Source organism: Bombus pyrosoma, linkage group LG12 (assembly GCF_014825855.1).
Source record: "Bombus pyrosoma isolate SC7728 linkage group LG12, ASM1482585v1, whole genome shotgun sequence".
Classification (NCBI taxonomy): Eukaryota; Metazoa; Arthropoda; class Insecta; order Hymenoptera; family Apidae; genus Bombus; species Bombus pyrosoma.
The window spans coordinates 2,333,623-2,356,187 of NC_057781.1; the positions used below are offsets into that span (position 1 = coordinate 2,333,623).

A 22,565-nucleotide genomic window follows, 5' to 3' on the forward strand; every position below is an offset into this window, starting at 1 on the left:
TCGTTCCTCTATCAGTCAACTTTAACAGAAAATTTCAATACGCAGAAATATCTAAGATATAATATCCGGAGCACGGAATATTAAAAAATATATTCAAAATATCCAAAATAAAATACTCGTTGTAATATTAAGATAATGAAAGAAATCTTTATTTAAATTTTCTATTTATAGGTATATTAATATCAGGTATTTTTATTTATAACGTATCTGTATAAATATTCGCAGACCAGCTCTAAATTTATCACATATAATGTACCATATATGATGTATTTAACTAATTTAATCTATAATTGTATGAGAGCTACAATTTCAAAACATAAGATTATTTATTTCATTCAATTAAATCCACCGATGATAATTAACAGAGATATGCTGCTACCACAACCAAATGCATTCTCTGGTGCATAAAATCTACAAGCCTAGAACCTTGTTAAAGCTTAATTCTTCTAAAACTTCTACATAATTACGAGACCACCTAACACTTCGTACAACATTCTCTGTATTTATACACCTCCGAGAACATATAAAAAAAATTACGTTCACGATATCTCAGGGCAATTACACTTCGTTTCTACTTTGCTTATCACTGATTGGCTTGCGCAGTCTCGCGAAGGAAGCGTTTAAGCAAGGGTCATTATCTCTAGCAGAGGCTGAAATCATCCAGGAACGTGTGTCTTCCTCGTTTTACCGGTCTTGCCCTTATCAACGATCAAGAAGGAATACGCAGCAAGACGTTGCCCGCGAAACAACGATAAACAGCTCGCACGGAATTGCCGGTTACGCGGTTATTATCGAGCTGGTGCACGCGTCTGTGTCCCTCAGGATGCGTGGAAGCTTTCTACGTGGAAGCATGCGGCTCGTCAGGCTTCTGTAACTGTGTCGTCCTCCACTTCCGGTAGAATGCTTCGTTGCTTCCAGGGTACAGTTGGAGTACAGTTGGCGCGGATGTCGCGAATTAATTAATTTTTATCAATTCTAATCTATCAGTCGTGACCGATCTTCACATTTCTATCTACAAAATCGCGAATAAAATTTATAGCAGCGGATGAAAGAAAGTTTATAAAATATGAACTATAAGAAGACATGGTAATTTTACAAAATGGACTTATAATTTAATAAGAGCAATGATATAAATACAATGTATACCATAAGATAGACGATTGTTACTAATATCGAAAACAATTTGTGGCACAAAAGTTTCTAGTAAAATTTATAGCGTATTAATTTCACATTTTCTCCACTTCCCTCTCCCTGCCCTGTATATCTTGTATAGCTTTATCATTGGGAGACTTTTAATGCAAAACAAAAAAGATGGCAATAAATGGAGAGGAAGGAGATAGTTTTATTTATTAACTTTCAACGTACAGATAACGTGGCTCACTGAAATAACAAAATATATAGAACACGATTTCAACGTCACCTGCGACCGTACAATTAAAGTTAACGTCATATCTGCCCTAAGATTCTTGACAGAATATATGGGTAAAAAATAAAACCATTCCAGTTCAAATTTGAATGATGATTTATAAATTTCTCATATCTACTGTGCACGTATCTTTTTCTCTATGAAAATCGCGGTTAGATTGGTTGCGTGAATATGAAAAAGTGGGCAGAGTTACGAAAGTGGACTAACGATAGCGTTAAGAACAAGTATCATTGCGAGACACGGAGGATTGCGGAATGATTATTGTATATGTTTCGTAGCAATTCCTGATGCCATTTCGTTCCGTAGTTCGAACTTTCTAGTCTTATATGGGAAAAACAAGGACATTAAGGGACATTAAGGGAATTAATGGATACCGACTCGTTTCTTACAGAGATGAAAATAGTAGGGATTATGTAATTGTGTAAAGAGACGCTTTAATGGACTTGTTTTGGCGCTATTGGACGTCGGTGAAAGCAAGAAAAATTAATTGGGAGCTTTAATGGGAAATGGTATGTGATAAATTTTTTCGATTTATTACTAGAATTCTAGTTTGTCATTAGCAGCAGAGAATTCTGATATACACGACGACGTGAAAGTATTAATTTAGGAAGCAAAAAGTTCTAAAGTAAAAAATGTTTCACAACATTCAACTTCTGACGAATCTACGATAATCTGTGATCTCAATTTTGCTGCAAACGTATTTATCTTTAGAACACATAAATATTATAAATACTCATAACTAAAATTTATAACTAAAATAGGTTTCATTTGTTCCAAATAATATCTTTGATTCTCAACTATTGAATCATTAAACTATGAATCAAGGATAAAGTGTACAATATTATATCATATATATATATCATATATATCATAAAAATAGAAGTTTTCCCGCCAATCAAAAATGACGAAATTAAGATATTTTTTCAAATAATGTCGCCAAGGAAAGTTCTCGCTAATTTTGTTTGGATCCCTTTCGCGTCACAATCCCAGTCACGATGGAACCACGAAAGAGACTCACCTGGCACGTCGAGGTACAAAAGAATCAAAAAGGTTCGCCCCCCTTTCGCTCACAGTTACCGGGCACGGACTGTAGTCTCTCCTTCGCGGCGAGCTGTTTCTCTCTCTCCATTCCTTCCACTCCCATAGCAGAGGCCGCATACCTCCTTAGGATGCAGTATAGACCTGTCCATTGGCTGGCACAGACATCGGTTCTTTTTCGAAACGACAACGACTCATGAAACCGAGAGGATAGAGGATACAAGTTGTGTTAGACACACTCGTGTACCGATGCATCATGAGGTATGGGTGTATGTACGTGATTTTTTCTAAATGTTATTTTTCAAACGAGTGATCTTCCAAACGGAAATACACGTGGTGTGATGATGAGTTGATACGGTGCTGCGAGGAAGAAGGATCTTGGACCGACTTTATGAGGTAAGGTCCTCGGCAGATGGTATTTCTTTGCTTTCAAGTGATTGATCGAGTCCGAACGAAAGTTCAAAGCAACATTCATTGTATTATTAAACGTTACTTTAATTATTGTTCGCAATATTTGTTGGAATAATTTGTCGTTTAAGAATCGTTTGGTTTAATAATATTGTGAATCGAACGGGTGGATATGTGAAAGGAAATATCATAGCTATGCAACGTATCTTCTATAAAAATTCATTGACGTTCAGGCACGTCTCGATTTCCTGTTTTTGTTTTAGTCACGTGCTACTATCAAGGTAGCATCTTGAAAACTTGATACACGTGTTGTTGCGTAGAGTTTGGTTTAGGTAGAATACGAATTGAACCGGTAAAAGTGGAGTTATAAATACGTATAAATCTTGATGAAGTTGAGACCAACTGTGTAAGGTAACTCTATATGAGGCTCGATCTTACTGGTATTTCCTTGACCTTTATATCGAGAGGTAGTTAAAGTCGTTGGCTAGAAACTTTAAACAATCATATCAAATATTTCAGTGGTCTGCGAAAGGCTGGGAAAATGAAAAGTTAAAACCAGCCAGTCTTGTTATTAGGAATGTACATTTGTTAAAGGATATTTTTTACACATTCCTTTTACATGACTCAGAAATAATAAAATAGTGACAAACTATGCCGAACTCTCGTCATCGTTTTCGCCAGTTCGAGGAAAACCAGTCTGACCGGCGAGTGCATTAGTCGAAGTCATGGTTTCAAGGAACCGGTGTCAAGTTCGTGGAGCAGGAAAAGCTTGAATATACACGTATTAACACGTTCAGAGATTAATCGGTTGATTTTCTCGCAAATACCGATCCTGCGTTCCTCAAGGTTGCTTGAAAGATTTTTCTGTGACTTACAGCTTTCTTGATCGACCAATGAAGACATAATGTACGCCAGATCTTTTCTTCGTAAACATTGTGGTATTTTTATTATTACATAAAACTTAGATACTTGTGCTATTAAATTTCTACACTTATTTCAATATTCCGGCATTCATTAATGCGTTGGTCTACGTACAAATTTCCATCACCTTTAGGTCTTGAAATTTTCTGTTTGCAGATTTCTTAACAAAACTATCCACAGTAGGAATAATATATATTAAAGTAACTCTAAGATTAGAGGAATAGCATCCGAAGTAATCCGTAGGAAATCTGGAAGAATTGTGGAAAAATTCCATAAATACTTTCACCACATTAGAATTACTTAATTCCTTAAAACGACGCGTTCCACGTTTTTTAATTTTGTTGCTATTAAAATCATAGTTGTTTCAATAGAATTAATTTTATTTCCTGTAGAGATAGAAATGTAGTTTTATGTACTTGTTCATTTTCATTATATTACAGTAATTATATATATATATATAGAGCATTAATTTATAATATACTGATTTATTAAACACTTTAGCGGTTCCAGTGTTAAAGAAACCGTATTAATGACACGTCTCTCCGGTACACAGTATAGTCTGTAACAGCAGCGTCTCGTGTAGCAAAAATGCAAAGACAGGGCAGAAAGAAGCGCGTGACAAGATGGTACTTTTCTTAGTCATTCATCCTGAGCATCACCTGGTCACACAGTGTCAGGATGCCAGGCGCGTAACGTAATGGTGTGGATCGTAGAGGGGGCCTCTATAACGGTTTTTTTTCTTCCTCTCGCCGGCTAGTCCGTCTTCCTCTCGCTTTTCTGTGGCCTGCCTTCGCTCTGCCTCTTCTCCTTTCTCGGCGATTAACGAGTCTAGGACGTCGAGACTCGTACGATCAGCACGGAACAGTTAACCGCGCGTACTCGTTTGCTTTTCGCGCAATCCGAAGAGAAAATCGGTATCGCAGATACGAATCAAACCGGGCGCTTCACTTCGAGAAACAGAGAGAATAGATCCTACGCCAATGTTGCTGGCCTGACCGGTATCACCGCGATGGCGGTTCGCGAAATTTCACAAGGAACGCGTTTCGAAATGCTTGTTGCCGGTATCGAAAACCAATTACGAGCCGTTCGTGCTTGGTACGCAACTTTTTTTTTTTTTTAGCGTATCTAGGTCAATGAACAAATCTAGGTAACTTATTTGCACAGAAATTCTCTGGGAAATTAATCTCAAAGGCGAGAATGTGATAGATGTTTGCTACGCGTGAATTCCACTATGGACTTTTGTAATTTGGAGATTGTTGCGTGTATACACAATGTCTCGGGTGTTTACGTAGTAGGTGCCTAAGCTGTAAAATGGATATGGTAAATATTTGTACAGAATTTTAGATTTTGAGAATTTAGAATTGATTGGGATAAAGTACTTTAGGTAATGTTGTAATATTACGCTTATGTGTAATTTAGGAAATTGTGTAGCTCAACCATGAAAATAAGTAAAAGTTGAGTGGCCGCAATACTTGAAGAACGTAATTTTATTAAAATTTTATATTCACTACCATTTGCTAGATTCTGAATAATCTTGGTTTTTCTAGGAAATGTGTTAGAACATTACTAAGATCCTGTTGCATAATCGAATTAATTTGTTTAATTATTATGCTAGTAAAACTGCATAAGTTACAAGTTACAAATTACCAGTGTTAATAAATTCTCTTGTATAAGTAGCAACGATTTACAAGTGAATATTACAAAATATACAAATCCAGTTCATTGTATAAATTGTTCTACTTTACATAAAATTGTAAATGTAAATTCCGTTTGCACTTCTCAATTCATTAAAAAAAAGTATTACGCAACTAAAACAAAACAGTAACACGCTGTATTTAAGAAGTTAAGTAATTTTTTAAACGATTATGAATTTATGATCAACTCTTTAAATTCATTTCGAATTATGTAGTAGAAGTTTTGATCCACATTAATGAACGCGAAACGAACATTACATTATCTTTTTTACGATCGGCCTAAATGGAAAATAATTTATCGAACGAGCGGCTAATGTGTTCGAGTTTCTCCGCTGCGCGGTGTAGCGTTTTCAGTACATTCGAATATGCATCGCGTTGGAAAAATGGCTAGTACCGTGACATATTTTTCCGTGTATTATTTCAGCAAATTCTATTGTGACACATCAGCATGCACGGCGGCGTATAATTTCTACGTAGTATGTTTCATTCACGGGAAACGAACGTGCGGAAGTAAACGCAAAGAGAAAAGCTTTCTATCAGATAACACAGGAATTAATTCTTGCACGGAGCGTCGCAACGCGTAATAAATGGCGAAATACGTTTAGCCGATGATGAAACCGGTTTCCTTGTTGATCGAACAACAGTCCGTGAAATTGAGTTCAATTTCAGCGTTTTAACGATTATGTTTTGAAATCGATATGTTTATAGTTGATGAAAAATCATAAAATATTAATAAAGTAATTATTCATTTTGTTCCTGACTTTGTTTTTCATTTCTGTTTGAAATGAAGTTCATGTTCTTTTAATTGATACATGTGTTGCAATAAAGGAGCGAGGAAACAGTTATAACTTTCTCGAGTAGTTGATTATTCAATTTTATAGTATCGCTTTGAACTCTTGATTATTTTACAGTATTATCTTCATTGATGACTACAATCAATTCTCTTTAAAAGTAACGTCTAAATGAATAAATCATCACAGTAATAAAATAAGATCATGATACATTAAACAAGTGTATCATCAACTAACTGGATATAAAATCTCGATAAGATAGAATATACGTGTGTACAGATATTGTTAGTTAAAGGCCAAGAATATATTTTTCTTCCCCTACCTAACGAGCAGATCAATTTCATCCTTTCAAATTCATTGAAGGTAACGACCACTTTTATTTCAAAATTGAGGCGCATAGAATGCTTTTATCTTGTTATTTTAATCATGTTTTAAATCACGATGACCCATATAACGAAGCACCAGCAGTTAAACTTTGAACAGCAAATTGCATGCATTGCGGTAGTTACCATCAAGTATAATTCATAAGGAATACAAGACAACGTCATGAATTCGAATTCGTTTAACATCATGAATAATGGGATCATGCATTATTAAATAGAGCATGGCGTTGTTTCTATTTGAATAATTTTGTATTCTCCTTATCTCCTTTATTTTCATCCTTTTCCATAATCTTAATTTTCTTCTCATTACAGAATATTTATATATATATCTTATATTTGAGAATCGCACTTAGTAAATACATCGTGGTCGGTGATCGTTGCGCTTACGGTGTAATATTCTGTTTACTATTATTTCTACGGGATTTCATGGTGTGTTTTATGGTTCGTTCATGGCGAATGGCGAAAGCGTGATCCGTGAATTTCTTCCTGGCTAGAATTGAATCTATCGCATAATCTAGCCGTATCGTTTTATGTTACGTCGCTGATAATTGCAATTACACTGTTCAGAATCTCGGACGAGTCTTTAAACAGTAGAAGTATACTCTTGGTCATGAGTTTTAACGTTCCATGCTTTCCCGCGTTGTGTACATTATAATAGAAATCGTGCCAACGTTGGAATACTTCGAGTGTGTTTGTTATTGTTGAATCTATTTAAGCGGTTTATGTGGAAATGTAAATTTTCTTATATTTTTCGTTGTCAATTCCTCTTCTATACTGCTCAACTGTGAAAAAAGGAAGTAAAATATTAGATGTGTATTATAAATGTAAATGAATTCGGTGCCTTTAGGAAGAAAATGGATATTCTATTCATTATGTAATATTTTAATCATCAAAACCGTTCTTATTATTTCATTAACTATAGTAAGTGTGAAACTACATTAATTGTAGATTTTATTTCATAAAACTCCTGTAAGATAGAAAAAATATTTGAATTTAAGTTAGAAATAGGTAAATCTAAGAATCAAAAGTCCAAGATAGTTTGCACGCATAATATAGTAATTTGCTAAGCAAATCACTAATACTATCAGAACATATAATGAGAAATGTGAAAACTTCATGTCAATGTGCTACAAATTGTTTCTTTAATAGTTGCAGCCTTTCTCCATTGTTGGGTAATATAGTGATGCACGAATATTTGAATATAAATGACTTCATAAGGACTGTAAATATTATCCATTCTGTGTAAAATTTCTTGAGTTTGACTATGAGTCAAGATCATAGTAACGTGTTCTTTTGGTGGTATTTAAAGATACTCAAAATTAATCCTATGATTAAGGTTCCGACGTGAAGTAATTGTGAGAATTGTTTCAACAAGGTAGCAGGTCTCCTGCCTTTCCTGTATCATACAAAATTTCTAGTAGCTTCACATGATTAATAATTAGGTTTGCCGAAGACAATACTTGATAACAACCTTCTGAACACGGAAGTCAACTAGTGGTACGAAGTCACCGGAAAATCGCTGGTATACTGTCCTGTAGTCGTCGCTTGTTTCTCTTCGCAGAATGATTGCTTCCCACGTATTACTTTCAGCAATAGCTGGTTCTCATTGAAGCCTTCAAAATGAACAGTTTCAAAATTCTCAAAGTTAAGCAAAAAATTAGACGAAAAGTCACAGGTGGTGATAAAAATGAACTCCAATTAGCTATACAAACTATATTTCTCCCCAAAAATTCATATAAACGGAGCTTTATAATCATACATTATAAAATATTTTATTATTTGTCTATTACATTTGTCTATTCTATCATACAGTAATTCAAAATGTTCAAAAAATATTCAAAAAATTTCAAATTAACAGTTTAAAGAAATTCCTATATGATGCAAATAATTTACAAGAGTAGTTTGCGTAACTTTTATGCAATATTTTTATGACAGGTACATTTCAAATCTATCTTAATAAAAAGAACAAGCAAACTGTCATTCATAAGAAAGATAAATTGCAATAATCATATGTGCTTTCATTATAGTACCTACCTTAATTTCATGGGTAGAAATCACGCTGTGTATTATTTATTCTAACATAAATTGTGTTTTAAATTCCGCAATTCATCTGAACGATTTCCTATTAATTCCTCGTAATCCATCATTTTGCTCCACATACTTGGCCTTTGAATACCAAAGCCTAAATGAATATCGTTGCAGTTCCACTTAAACGCTACAGAAAAATATTATTGGTCGAGTAGTTTTGATTCCGCACAAATTGCTGTCTTGAGTGAGAGTTATGACAGAGGCGGAATAGCATAGAACGCAATCTGCATTTATCCAAGCCGATGCTGTTGTGCAAGACATTTGTTCGGAATCTGTCTGGAGACTCTACTAGAAAGCTACCATGGAGTTCTTAACAATCCTGCGTAACATTAATACGCACTACTCATTGGCCTATGAAATTTCGTATACTGATCTTGAAATCACGCTGAAATGTTATTTTCCGTTTACACTACCAGAAAAAGTCGTTTGGAATGCTGCTTTCACGAAAAAATACTTAATCGATTACTACACACTCTGATTAACGAAGATCGCGGTCAGTACTTGCATTCTAAATTTTCTTGTTCGGCGAATTCCAATTTTGATTCGAATCTTTTACGCCTTTTATTAGTATATTCCGGAACTATGCGCGTGTATGCAGATCTTTTTAGGAATCTTATCTTACAGTATTTATTAACCTTATTTTGCCTCATACATATTTTTCTATAATATGCATATTTCACTCATACAAGTTTTAATTACAAAGTATTTCTTAATCCTTAAGATTTGAGGTTTATCAATTATCTGAAAGTAATTTTCTACTTTTTTCTAGTATCTCGGCAAAGATAAGAGCAACAATTACCTTTTTTCGCTAAACCCTATCCATAGAAGCAACGCGATTATCTACCAACACCAAATTCATTCGTACACTTTACAAGCTTAAATTAATTAAAACAGAAGAACAGCAGTCAAGGCGTAGATAAATGTTCGACGACTAGCAGGACAATTTAATTTACGGATCGCAGCACAAGAATACCGCGAACTCCTGAAATGGAATCTGATTTCTAACGGCTTTTCACTGACCGTGCTCACCCGCTAGAAGTCATTCAGTCACCGTACTCGGTGGCTGCACCGCTGGCTGGTGGTTCGCTTGAAAGCATTTTTTCGGAATGCCACAGAAAGAACGCGGCTCGGTCGCTGCCGCGTTTTATATGGGTGGTAACCGGTGGCTCCGATAGATCGTTGCATCCTCCGCAGTATTTAACCATTTCCTCTCTCCTGCCCACTCGTCTATACGTCGCATTTTTCCAACAGAGACCGCGAACATTGATCCCAAGAACGTCCAAGAAACAAATGCACGTACGCTTATTTCAGATGGCTCTCGAGCTCGCCTATGGTTAGCTTCTTCTCGATAGTTTCCTTTCTAGTTGAAGACGTTGATCGAACTATTATCTGAGTGATGTCTATTTACTGTGTAATTAATCGTTGTTTGGATAGAAAGTGAGTGGTCTTGTAGGTATGTGGAGATATAAAGTATCACTATACATGGAAATATATAAATGTCACTAGAGTGTGGACGTTTATAGAAATTTAGATATTTGTGAATACAGTTAGAGAATGAAATGTAACCAGAGTTTGTTTCACCTATTAGCTTTTATAACAAGAGCACGTTTTTTTCTATATACTTTAAATTAGTTTGAATACTTTTGTATAAAATTTGTGTGGGAACGGATAATTTGGAACCGAAGTTTCACAACAATTATTGGTCATATAATTTATCGTTTGTCGTAATTGTTGATAGATCATAAAATTTATTGTCCTCTTTCTGTCTGTTTCTTAAATTTTTGTAGTCAGTTTTATAGGAGAAAACATTACCATGAACGCGGAGATGTTGTTTTTGCATTATTTAAAGCGGTACAATTATTAAGATACGCTTGTTTCGATGACCGGAAGTGAACGGAATCGTGACGAATCGCAGTGTAGGAAGTGTTCACCTTTCACGCAAGAGAGAACGCGCTTTTATGTATAAAACTTCGTGTTTCAATTCGATTAATGAAAGTTCCAAGCATAAGCCGCGGAATTGTTCTTCTTACACCCAACATTTTCATCTTTGAATCCACTTTCTAATCGTCCACTAAATAACCGTTATTCAACGAATGCAGCGTCAACCACTGATGCTAATTGTGGTCCTTATGCATATCAGTAAATAGCATTATGATTGTTAATTTACATTCTCAAATTATACAGCGAAGAATGAAAGACAATGGTCTTGCGATGCCAAACATCTCACGATAATTAAAGAACCTCTAATTATAAAAAGAACAAGTTTCCAACGAGCTGCAATTGGATCTGAAGCTTAGTGAAAATGGAGGGATGAAAATTGTTAACATTTTGCATGCTAAAACTATGTGATCTGACAGATTTAAATTAAAAATCTATTAGAAATATATACTATTTAAATAGGAACATGAGCTACGCTCTCGAGTGTTGCATCGTTAGTAATATAAATCGATTGAATCGCAAATATACTGAAAATATATTTTTAACGCAAAATTCCTAAAAATCTCGCATCAATTGTCTGTATCGAAATTAATATCTAAAAATTAAAAGTAAAAGAATATTTAACATATTTATTTCGTTAACCCGCAGGTGACGATGTGGACAATTTTGCTCTTCACACTCTCCACGTGGTCTTCGTCATGGGGTCAGGTGATCAACAGAGCGCCGCATTTCGTGCAAGGTGGAGACATGGCCAGACTGGCCGTGTCAGAAGGCACACCTCCAGGTGCACCCGTATACACTCTTCAAGGAGAAGATCCGGAAGGATCCAAGTTACATTATTCGATCAGTGGTGAATACTTCACTGTGAATCGGGACAGCGGTGTCGTTGTTTTAAGAAAGGCTCTAGACAGGGAGACCCAGGATTTGATCGAAGTGATCATCAGTATAACGGGTAATTACACTGTTTTTATGGATATTCCGTTACAATGTTACTGTAGAATATCAATGGATAGATGATGGTATATATAGAGCATTAGATGACCGATATGCTAGCGGAATAGTGATGACTCGATTGTGCAATTAAATTTCGGTGAAATTTCTTTTCTATATTTATTACGCGACTATACCTTTAAACTTTTGATTTCAGTCTCTATTTGAGGGGCTCGGTAAAGAAATTATACAAATGTCTTTGAACAACGAGATACACATAAGAATTGATATAAAGAATTATCTTGAAAATTTCTAGACTTCCATAAGTATATATAGAAATAATTTCATTCATAAATTTCTTCAATGGAAATACGATCGTAGCTTTTTTCACTTGTATCACTTCTTCTCTAAGCAACTCAATTCATCAAACAATATTCCTTATTTCCTTGTGTTAAAACATACACTTCTTATTTACCAGACAATGAGAGATATCTATGAGTAATATTAAAATCAATATTCTATTAGATGAAGGGATCGCAGGATCAGAACCCAACACAGTATCTCTCCGACGCGAGATAGCGGTGTTAGATGAGAATGATAATCCACCGGTATACCACGGCAGACCTTATGCAGCCAGGGTGCCAGAAAGCGCACACGTGGGTGGTCTTCTAGTTCCACCTGGTACGATCACGATCACGGATCGCGATGGTGGTGTAAACGCGGATATTCACGTGCAGTGTGTCTCTACGTCGCGAGACGATGATGTCTGCGAGGTTTTCAACGTTTCTACAGAAAAGGTAGAAACCTTGACATTTCATTGTAACAAACAATTCGTAGCAATTCACTAAACGAAATTACTATCCAGAATTTTTACTTATGTTCTATACTCAGCTTTGCTTACACTCTATTTGAGCTATTTGCTTCTCTATATTATATCATTTCCAAATTTTCAGTTAATTACTTTTTTACATTCTACGATCTTCCCAAGATCTTGACTATATCTTCTCCAGATCCTATTATATATATTTTTACTTCTCTATGTCCTAGACGCCAAAGTTCTCAACTATTCATTTCTTCTGTACACTATACTATCCTTAAATTCTTAAGTACTTACTTTCAATACTTAAATTTCCCTTCTACCATTTCTTCAACGAAAATATCGTTAAGTTAAGAAAAATTGTCAATTATTTACATCCTATGCTCGAATTTTTCTTCTACGATCGTCCAACGAAAAGTCGATCAAGCCTATAAATCAAAAACTACATTTTCAGTTGACGGAGGGAAAATATGACGTACAGATCACCCTGTCGAAGTCTCTGGACTACGAGAGAAGAAACTCGTATTTGATCAACCTCTTGGCTGTAGACGGTGCCAGCGATGTATCGAAAAGGTTACAGGCCAGGGCAACAGTAGCCGTGGACGTTCTCGATGTTCAGGTAAGTGGGTCTCGACCTAACCGCGGATGTAACTGTACATCCAGTGTGATCATTCCGTATTGGTTAGTAAGATCGTTTACGATAATCTAAGCAGGAAAGCGCAGGCCGTTACCTAGTGACTCTGTTCGTGGAACGTCCGATTCTGTGTACGCGTTGTTCGCGAAATAACTTTCACCAGAACGGTAAACGTTTTCCTTCGTTCGTTCGTTCGTTCTAACACAAACTTTAATCATTCTCGAAATCCTCCGTTAGATAACGGTCTCAAATTCTTTTAATTAATTCCTGGGAATCGTGAGAATTACTCTAGACAAATAAAAAACCAAGTGAGATGATACTAGTGATATTTGACAGTAGATTATAGATATTTATTTATCTTTAAATCAATAGATTATAGATATTTATTTATCTCTAAATCAGTAGATTATAGATATAGATATTTAGTTAAAATATTGTTAAAACACTGTTCGTGGTTGAACAGTTGGCTAGCAGTAAATTTTAAAAACGAAGCACACGTATTTTTGTTAAAATAGTTGGTCGAAATAATCACATTTACAAATCAGTTAGTTCAACATGGTGATGAACGAATTTGGATATACTGGTACAACTTTTGTAACATTTTTACAATTGCTATAATGCTGAATAACTGTATTTTCGGTTTAAATATTGTACAAATATAAGAGTATTATTAATTAAATACAAAACTTAGAATATAAAATTCTTTACCAAAAATAACGGTTGGCGCTTGAAATTAGAACTTTTTACGTGAAAGGGGTAACAAACGTTGCAACAGATTTCAAAGCAATAGGCATAGTTTTGGCAGTACATACTGTGTCAGCTTTGATCAAAAGCTGAAGTCAAATAAGCAGGATACATCTCTTGCTCCAGTACCATCCACTAGCAAAGCTTTGAATCAGGAACTTACATTTACTATGGATTTTAAATGATAAATAAATTGCATAAATTGCTTTCAGGATCAGCCGCCCGTGTTCCTGAACGCGCCGTACAGTGCGGCACTTCCGGAGAACACGCCAGCTAGTCACACGATCCTAACAATCAGAGCGCGAGACGGTGACACGGGTGAATCTAGAGTTCTCCTATTAACTCTCGAAGACGAGGAATCAGGCCACTTTGATCTCGACGTATCGAGAGAGGGTGACGTGACAGTAGGCAAACTGGTTACCACCAACATTTCCCTCGATCGAGAGGATCCTAGAATCCTACAAAATGGTGGTATTTATACGTTCCAAGTGAAAGCTACGGAATTAATCAATAACGAGATCCCAGCAGACACTGCAACCTCGATTGTCACGATAGTCGTCACAGATGTTGACGATTTGATGCCTGTGTTTAACGAAAAGTACCTCAATATAAAAATTTCAGAAGACATAGGTAAAGGTACACCTTTACCGGGATTAAATATGATAGTGAGTGACGGAGATGTTGGAGAGAATGCGAAGTACAGATTGGCTCTTAGAGATGCGCCGGGTTATCCTGGAATTAGCAAGGCTTTCATTGTTAGTCCCGAGGAAGCTCAAGGTCGTGTGCCAGTTGTGGTTAAAGCAAAAGATGTTAATGTCTTGGATTATGATGTGGATGACCCCGCTAAAAGGCAACTCGAGTTCGAAGTTATTGCATTGGTTGCGAATGAAGTGGTACGAATTTGTCGTGAATAACTTGTAAATAGATCATGGATTTTTATGCATTTGCGAAAAATTTGAAGATATACTATAAAAAATACAGCATAATATGCAAGAATCTATAAGAATATAACATACAAATACAATATAATATACTTGGAATTATGTTTAGTAGATAAAATAAATTTCTAGGATTAAAAATATAAATTCTATATTCTGTAGAAATACTCCTAGTCTACATATAAATATTTTTAACACAGTAATAGAAACATTCTTAATACAATTCTTAGATTTGTTTCTATAGAACGTCCATGTTATCTTTGACCATATATACATAAATATTTGTATAACGATTGATGTATGAAAAGTAATATATTAATAAATAAATTTTAGGTGGCCGCAAGTAGAGTTCACGTAGAGTTAATGGACGCCAACGATCACAGTCCAGAATTCTCTCAATCGGTGTACAAACTATCTGTGCCAGAAGACGCGGAAATAGGCACACGATTCGGCGATGTTTTCGCAAGAGACTACGACAGTGGTTCTTTTGGTGAATTGACTTACACTCTACGTGGTTTCGGAGCTGACAAATTCGAAACTAATCTAAAAACAGGTGGAGTCTCGGTAGCAAAACCATTGGACTACGAAGCTCAGAAATCATATTCATTGACGATGGAAGCTAAAGATGGAGGTGAAAGAGTATCTGCTGTGAATATTTTGATAGAATTGGACGATGTTAATGACAACAAGCCAGTATTTGAACAAAACGAATATACGAGAACTGTTCGCGAAGGAGCAACAAGTTTCGATCCACAGATGTTTGTTAGAGCCACTGATGTCGATGGTCCAGCACAGGGAAATGGGAAAGTAACGTACTCCATCAGTTCGCATAACAGTATGACGAACGGTGTTTTCAAGGTACGTGTTGTTGTCATGTAAATATGAAAAAGTAAAAATAGATGAAATAAGCTTAGGTATAATCAGACGCGGATCTACCTTGACGCCAATGACACAATAAGATTCGGGCCCCGGAACACCATGGAGGCCCCAAAAGTGGTAGCGAAAAAGATTAATAAACGATTATCAGAATCATATAAAATACATCTGTTAGTATTCAAGGAGTGGGATAAAAATTTTAACTTGGCCTAAATGAGCATTCGATGAATCCATTCTAAAACATTTTGGAGGTTTCTTGCGTTTTCTAAAATACGTGAAAAAAAGAATCTTCCTCGCTTACAATTTTGAGGAATTTTAAAAGCAATTTTGGACTGGCCATCGTTAATATTCACCGTCTAAGTGAATATCATATTTTGATAGATTAGTCATAAGATCTCTAAACTAAATATTAATTTCCTATTAATTTAAGAAATATCGATTTAGCCAAGTTAAACATTTTTCAATTCCTTTTAGCTCAAAATGATTATTAGCTTCAGGCAGCCAAAGCGTTAAATCCACCACTGAGTATAATGAATAAAAATTAGCAATCCTATAAAGTCCTATTTGCATATTGTTATTGTAGGTTATTATTAAAAATTATTTCGTGTACAGAATTAATAGCAATACTTTTACAGATAAATTCAGAGACCGGAGAAGTGACAATGGCGAAAGCAGTGCGTTCAGACGACACAGAAAGAGGAATTTACGAATTAATAATTCGTGCTACGGATGCTGGAACGCCGCCATTATATTCCGAAGCAAAATTATCAGTCAGGGTCGGAGTACCTGGAAACCAAAAACCTATCTTCCGTGGAAATTACAAATCTAATGTACCAGGACCTAGCACTTACCGAGCAAGGTTGTTGGAGAACGCTTCGCCAGGAACGGAAGTCATTAGAGTCGTAGCAAACGATCCTGACGGAAGAGACAACTTGTTGCAGTATCACATTGCTTCCGGTGCTAAAGATAATTTTGTCATAGACTCTAGGTAATTTACACCATAATTTACATCTCTATAATTTATTTAAGACAAATACGTAACAATTTTCGTAAATGCTTCTTCCAATAAATGTTTTCAGAGATCTAGAATAATATATTGTAGATGTTAAATATTAGAATCTGTTATGAATTGTTTAGTTCTGGTGTTATCACGGTCTCACCGGATGCTCGTTTGGATTTGGAAACCGGAGGAGAAAAGTACGAAGTAATAGTTTACGCCATAGACTCTGGCACACCACTTAGGGAAACCGCTACGACAACTGTCACAGTGAATATGGTAGACGTGAACAACAAAGCACCGATGTTCAATGAGTCGACGTATCTCGTTTACGTATCGGAAAGAGCATCTATTGGTAGGTTTCAAATTAATAAAAAACATACAAGATGATTCTTTTGTTAGTTAATTCATAGGCAGCAATAACAGTAGTGAATTGCATACTCTCGTTCTCACTTTGTACATAGTGGTGCATGAAAGTTTCAAGCTAGATAAAATGTCCATTTTATACTCTTTCAAAAACGATATTTGAAAAAGTTTCCGCTAACATTATATAACTATAAAACTATGTGGTAGCGTCCATTTGTTTTATTGAGATCTTTTACGTGTCACGTCTTCATATTCAATATTAGCAACAAATTTTTCACGTATCACTTTTAAAATATAAAATGAAAAATCTTTCTGGTCGGAACTATCATGTACATCACTGTATATAAAAATAGAAGAAAAGTATGTGGTTCCTGGTATCATTATTGGCACAGTCCTTATGTTAACTAGCGGCAGGATCATGCAATATAAATTACAACAGAAAGAATTCAGTGCTGATAATTAATAATCATTAAACAGGTGAACCAGTGTTGAAAGTAGTAGCAACAGATCCAGATTCAGACGCTTATTTGGAATATTCTTTAGTAGAACCCATCAGGGCTGTCGACAAAACTGGCGTGGCTCTGAAGAGCACAACTTCCTATGATTACAAAACAGCGTTTCAAATAAATTCCATGACTGGTTTAATTACAGTAAATCGTGTGTTAGATTATCAAGTGGCTGCAGTAGTCATTTTGACGGTCCAGGTGCAAGATTTGAACGCCATCGTTGATAAAGAGAAGCAGATTACGAATGTCGAGGTGACGATTTATATCCAAGCTTACAGCGACGACAATCCAACGTTTACGAACCCAGGATGGTCGCCTAATAACCCCACAATCAAGATTTCCGTGCCAGAGGAACAACCTCTTGGAACTACTCTGCTAATGCTATCAGCTAAAGAACCAACTACTGGTTATGCTGTTCAAAGGTTTGAATTGGTGAGGGAAGATGATGATGAAGGGTATGTGAATGTGGGTGTTCAAAGCGGAAACGTTGTTTTGAGCAAGCGGCTGGACTATGAAGCTCTGAATCAAAAGGTAAATTTTAGTTTTAAAGCTAATTTTTTATATTCATTTTAATCCTATAAATTCTAATTTCTAAGCTCATTTTTAGTATTTGTACTTGTTCTATTTGTAATTAAAGTATTCAAATTATAATTTTAAAACTAAGTTCCTGTGTCTATACATAATTATGTCTTAGGATTTAAACGGTTTGTGATTTCCAGTTCATTCGATTTAAAGTACGAGCGTTAGCAAGAGATTACGAGATAACAAGAAAAATGTCGGAAGCCAACTTGATAGTCGAAGTGCAAGACATGAATGACAACAGTCCTATCTTTACCCAAAAGGATTATAAAATTTCTGTATTAGAATCGGTAAAACCTCCAAAGATTGTATTGAACGTCAGAGCTACGGACATGGATAGTTCCAGCACGGAACAGGAAGTTAAGAGAGGATACGGTGAAGTGCGATACTCTTTGGTTGGAGAAAACGCTAATATGTTCGAGGTGGAACCAATAACTGGTAACATTCAGGTAAATAAATTTATTTTTATACGTTTTACTAGAATTTAAGTTACATCCATTATATCTATGTTATACTAATTTGAATATTTCTAACCTTATTTGTATAGATTGCAACCAATACAACACTTGACAGAGAAAAACAGTCGGTTCTCCGTTTTTACGTCGTTGCATCAGACATGCCTCAAGGTGGAGCAGAACAGAGAAGCACCAGAGCTTTGGTGACCGTAGATGTTTTAGATGTCAATGATAACGCTCCAAGTTTTGAGCAAGAATCTTATACAGCTGTAATACCTGAGAACGCTTCATCAGGTGTCAGTGTAGTGAATATTACTGCCACAGATCCAGACGAAGGCAATGGCGGGATAATCAATTATGAAATCATTGATGAGGGCGAAGCAAGTGGTAAGCAAAAGTATAACATTTTTTCCTTTTTCGAAGTATTAATGTTTTTTCTTTAACTCTTTGATTGTAATGAAAAATTTGGAATGAACAATAATTATTTCTTTATCGTCACTGTGAAAGAGTTAAATGTTTTAAATTTTGAAATACGATCAATCACCAAGAAACTTTAAGATTGATTTGTGAATTATGAAAATTCTAGGACTGTTCAAAATAAACCACACAACTGGCGAAATCTATTCAGCTCGAGAATTAACAGGCAAAGGAAGGACAGAGCCATACATAATGAGAATCAGAGCTCAAGATGGCGGCGTGCCAGAACTCTATTCCGACGTAATTCTGACACTTTACATCGGTGATGTAGTCAGCAATGATGGCGTACCTCTTTTCATCAGACCCACCCTCGAAGAAATAGCTCACATAGCTGAAAATTCAACCATTGGCAGTCCAGTGTTCCAAGTCGTAGCTTCAGATCCCGATGATCCGAATTTACCAAACGGAAAGATCACTTTCAAATTCCTAGAAGATGGAAACTTCGGCAAAGATGCGAGTGCCTTCAAAATAAACAGCGAAACTGGTCTAATTACTACCAGGAAATTACTAGATCGAGAAACAAAGGATAGTTATACGTTGATATTAGTTGCTCAAGACTTGGGAAGTCCTCCTCAGCAGGCAACCAGAGTTCTTCAAGTTCTAGTGAATGATATCGACGATCATAAGCCTCATTTTAAAAGAAACTTAGACAGTTCACCTATAGAACTGACAATATTCGAAGAAGAACCAATTGGAACGAAAGTTGGCGTAATCGAGGCGATTGACGAAGACATCGGAGAAAATGGAATGATCGACTATTCAATTATCTATGGAAACGAAGCTAGGTTGTTTATTGTAGAAAGACTCGAAAACAATTCGGCAGTGATCAAATCAAACGGTCGACTCGATAAAGAGACAGTTGATCGTCATTTGCTAACGATTAAATGTTTCCCCTTTTCCACAAAGAAGAGTGACATTGTTCCAAAACCTTACAATCGGCAAGATCCTTCTGAAAGACAAATTCTTGTCAAGATTTTGGATATCGACGATAATAAGCCAAAGTTTAAAAAGGAGAATGTCACATTGGGTGTCCGTCTAAATGTTCCAATAGACACGAGTCTCATCACTCTGGAAGCTTTCGATGCTGACTCTGACGCTCTTCCAATTAATTACAGCACGGGCAAAGCTTCTTTCACTTCCCTCGTTGATCCTTCTATGTCTAAACGAGAGATTCCCTCGCATTTGTCTTTGAATCCTCAAACTGGAGAACTCAGAACGACTGGTTCCATGACCAGTTACGCAGATGGTTACATGGAAATCATTGTCTCGGCCAACAACTCGGTTACACCAGGCAGAGAGACGAATATCACATTGAGGATATTTCTGCTGCGTGACAGAGACATGTTGAAGTTTGTGTTTTCGAAGCCACCTGTAGAGGTCAGAAAGACTCTGGAGGATTTTGAGAAATCTGTGCAACAAGCTCTGTCTTTACCTATAACCGTCAATGTTTACGATACGCAGTTTTATTCGAAGGAAGATAATTCTTTGGATTTCTCTTCGACCAGTTCCTGTTTTCAAATGGTTGGAAAGGAAGCATACGATTTGGACGAAATGAAAGCTCTTCTAACTGATCCAAAGAACGAGGAGTTGAAGAAAGTTTATAGGACGTATCACGTGGAGAAGGTGCAACATTGCGCTGCAATGGTAGCTAGAGCTGACGCCTCGATGACGCAGATGTGGGTGCTCGCCATCGCGGTTCTTGTTGGCGTTGCTACGGTGATTTCTAGTTGTGCGCTTTGCTGCATGCACGCCAAGTAAGTGTCCATGATTTTCTTGGCCTTTTACGACTTGTAAGAGGAATTAGATATATTTTCGAATGATCCAAATTTTTAAATGCTATTATTATATACACTATCAATCAAAAGTTTGGAATCACCCTATGTCTTCTATAGATTTTCAGAATATAGAAAAAATTAATAATTTAGGAATTTAATTTAAAATTCCTACTTAGAAGTTCGTTATCTTATTACACATATATTCTCCGTAACCGCTATCTTCTCTTAACAACAAGTAGTCGAGTTTTGAGAAGAAAATTATAATTAGTTTAATTGCTGCTTCCAGGTACAAACGACAAGTAAAACACGCCCGTTTGCGTGATCAGCCTCGGCCGCCATTAAGTTACGTCTCTTCCGGTCCAGGGATGGTCAGTGCCACATCACATACAACGCTGGGACCTGGTACTATGGTTTCTCTAGGACCACACGAAGGTCCTTACGAATGGGGAGCGGATACAACTCTCTATCATCCGAGTACTCTCGGTTCCAGGACGTAAACAAGTAGACGGTGACTGAACAGCATGAAGATTTTCCGTACAGAAAACGCCTTGAGAAAGATCTTTTTAGCTCAGAACCGAGATTTCGATGGATAAGTATTTGTATCATTTCGATATTACTTAACGAGCATGCCATATTGAGATTTTATTTCCGAAAAGTATTATTGGAAGAAGAAATACCAGAGAAGTGATGTATGATACGAGATGGAAACAATAATTTGAATGCTATATTAACAATAGAAACGTTGAACATAAGCATTCACGAAAAATTAGATATTTCCTCAATCAAAAAATCTCTAAAATGAATATATCTGATAACCATAGTTACGAACCTCAATCAAAGATAGAGTACAACTATAATACTTGCTCGTAGCTATTCGTTAGTTTTGAATGTTATTTTAAAGCAACGAAACTTATTCAAGACATGTGGCTTGGCAGAGAATTGTTCAAACGCACAATGTTATAAAAATCAGTGAATTTATTCATTCAATGAGAACGAGAAAAATCGTTGATCACGTTTCAAGAACTGACAATGCACTTTTCTTGCTGGAAATGCCCGAAGCATGCGAATAAATTGTATTATAGTCATTTGCGGTGTCATCGAGGAAATCGTGCAACGAAGTTGACGAATGGTGCTATAATGTAAGATCGAGAAATTCGTGCCAAAATACAGGGACACGTGTAAAGTGCGACATTACTTAGTATTAAGTGAAACTAATTTGCGTGAATTGTATATTTCTTAGACTGTACACGGATCTGATTCACAAAACGTTCGCGACATTATCATAAAAAATATGCGTCCGCTATTGTAATATATGCAGTATTTAAGGATGAAATAAAAACTGTACATTTGAGTTATGTTTATAAAAAAAGAAAAATATTGCTGTCTTTTTTATATATACTAATTTGGATACATTAACATTTGTAAGATCCTGAATCAACTTTCGAATCTATTTAATTTACATTGGACTCCTAAAATAAATCATTACCTCGTCATCTTCTTCGAAACTAAAACTTCGAAACTAAACTAAAAAGAAAGTAAGTAAAAATTGAGAAGTAACGATTTATGATTTTTATTTAAGTAATTGTAAATCATATATTGTATAATTGTAATATTAAAATAAGTAATTCTTTCATTGCCTCCTTCGAAATTTAAAAAAAAATAACTGGAAATTTTCGGACAAAATTTGTATGATCCCTAATTTTAAATTGTGATAAAATATTTCAATATTTTCTACTTCAATGGATAATAGATCTCATAGTCGTCTAAAGATCCTCCGTTAGAAG

At 35.8% G+C, this 22,565-nt stretch overlaps 1 protein-coding gene across 4 annotated transcripts; it reads left to right on the forward strand.

The window, feature by feature from the left end:
• Nucleotides 1–2,580: 2,580 nt before the first annotated feature.
• LOC122573455 (cadherin-related family member 2) lies at nt 2,581–22,158 on the forward strand. 4 transcript variants are annotated; one of them, XM_043739826.1, is made up of 14 exons: nt 4,663–4,888; nt 4,958–5,113; nt 11,336–11,639; nt 12,143–12,414; nt 12,889–13,053; nt 14,025–14,705; nt 15,084–15,608; nt 16,262–16,614; nt 16,764–16,978; nt 17,467–18,026; nt 18,215–18,523; nt 18,622–18,916; nt 19,116–20,760; nt 21,068–22,158. In XM_043739826.1, the coding sequence occupies exons 2-14, from the start codon at nt 5,105–5,107 to the stop codon at nt 21,276–21,278; spliced, it is 5,544 nt and encodes a 1,847-aa protein (XP_043595761.1). In that variant the 5' UTR covers nt 4,663–4,888; nt 4,958–5,104; the 3' UTR covers nt 21,279–22,158. The 4 variants fall into 4 exon arrangements, with proteins under 4 accessions (XP_043595763.1, XP_043595761.1, XP_043595764.1 ...); XM_043739828.1 differs by lacking the exons at nt 4,663–4,888; nt 4,958–5,113 and adding an exon at nt 2,581–2,860; XM_043739829.1 differs by lacking the exon at nt 4,958–5,113.
• Nucleotides 22,159–22,565: the final 407 nt, after the last annotated feature.

Bases quoted from the DNA above. Each gene is read 5' to 3' on its own strand.
- LOC122573455 (XM_043739826.1), top strand. The intron at 12,415-12,888 runs GTAGAAACCTTG...CTACATTTTCAG, and splicing joins TCAACGTTTCTACAGAAAAG to TTGACGGAGGGAAAATATGA. The intron at 15,609-16,261 runs GTACGTGTTGTT...ATACTTTTACAG, and splicing joins TGACGAACGGTGTTTTCAAG to ATAAATTCAGAGACCGGAGA.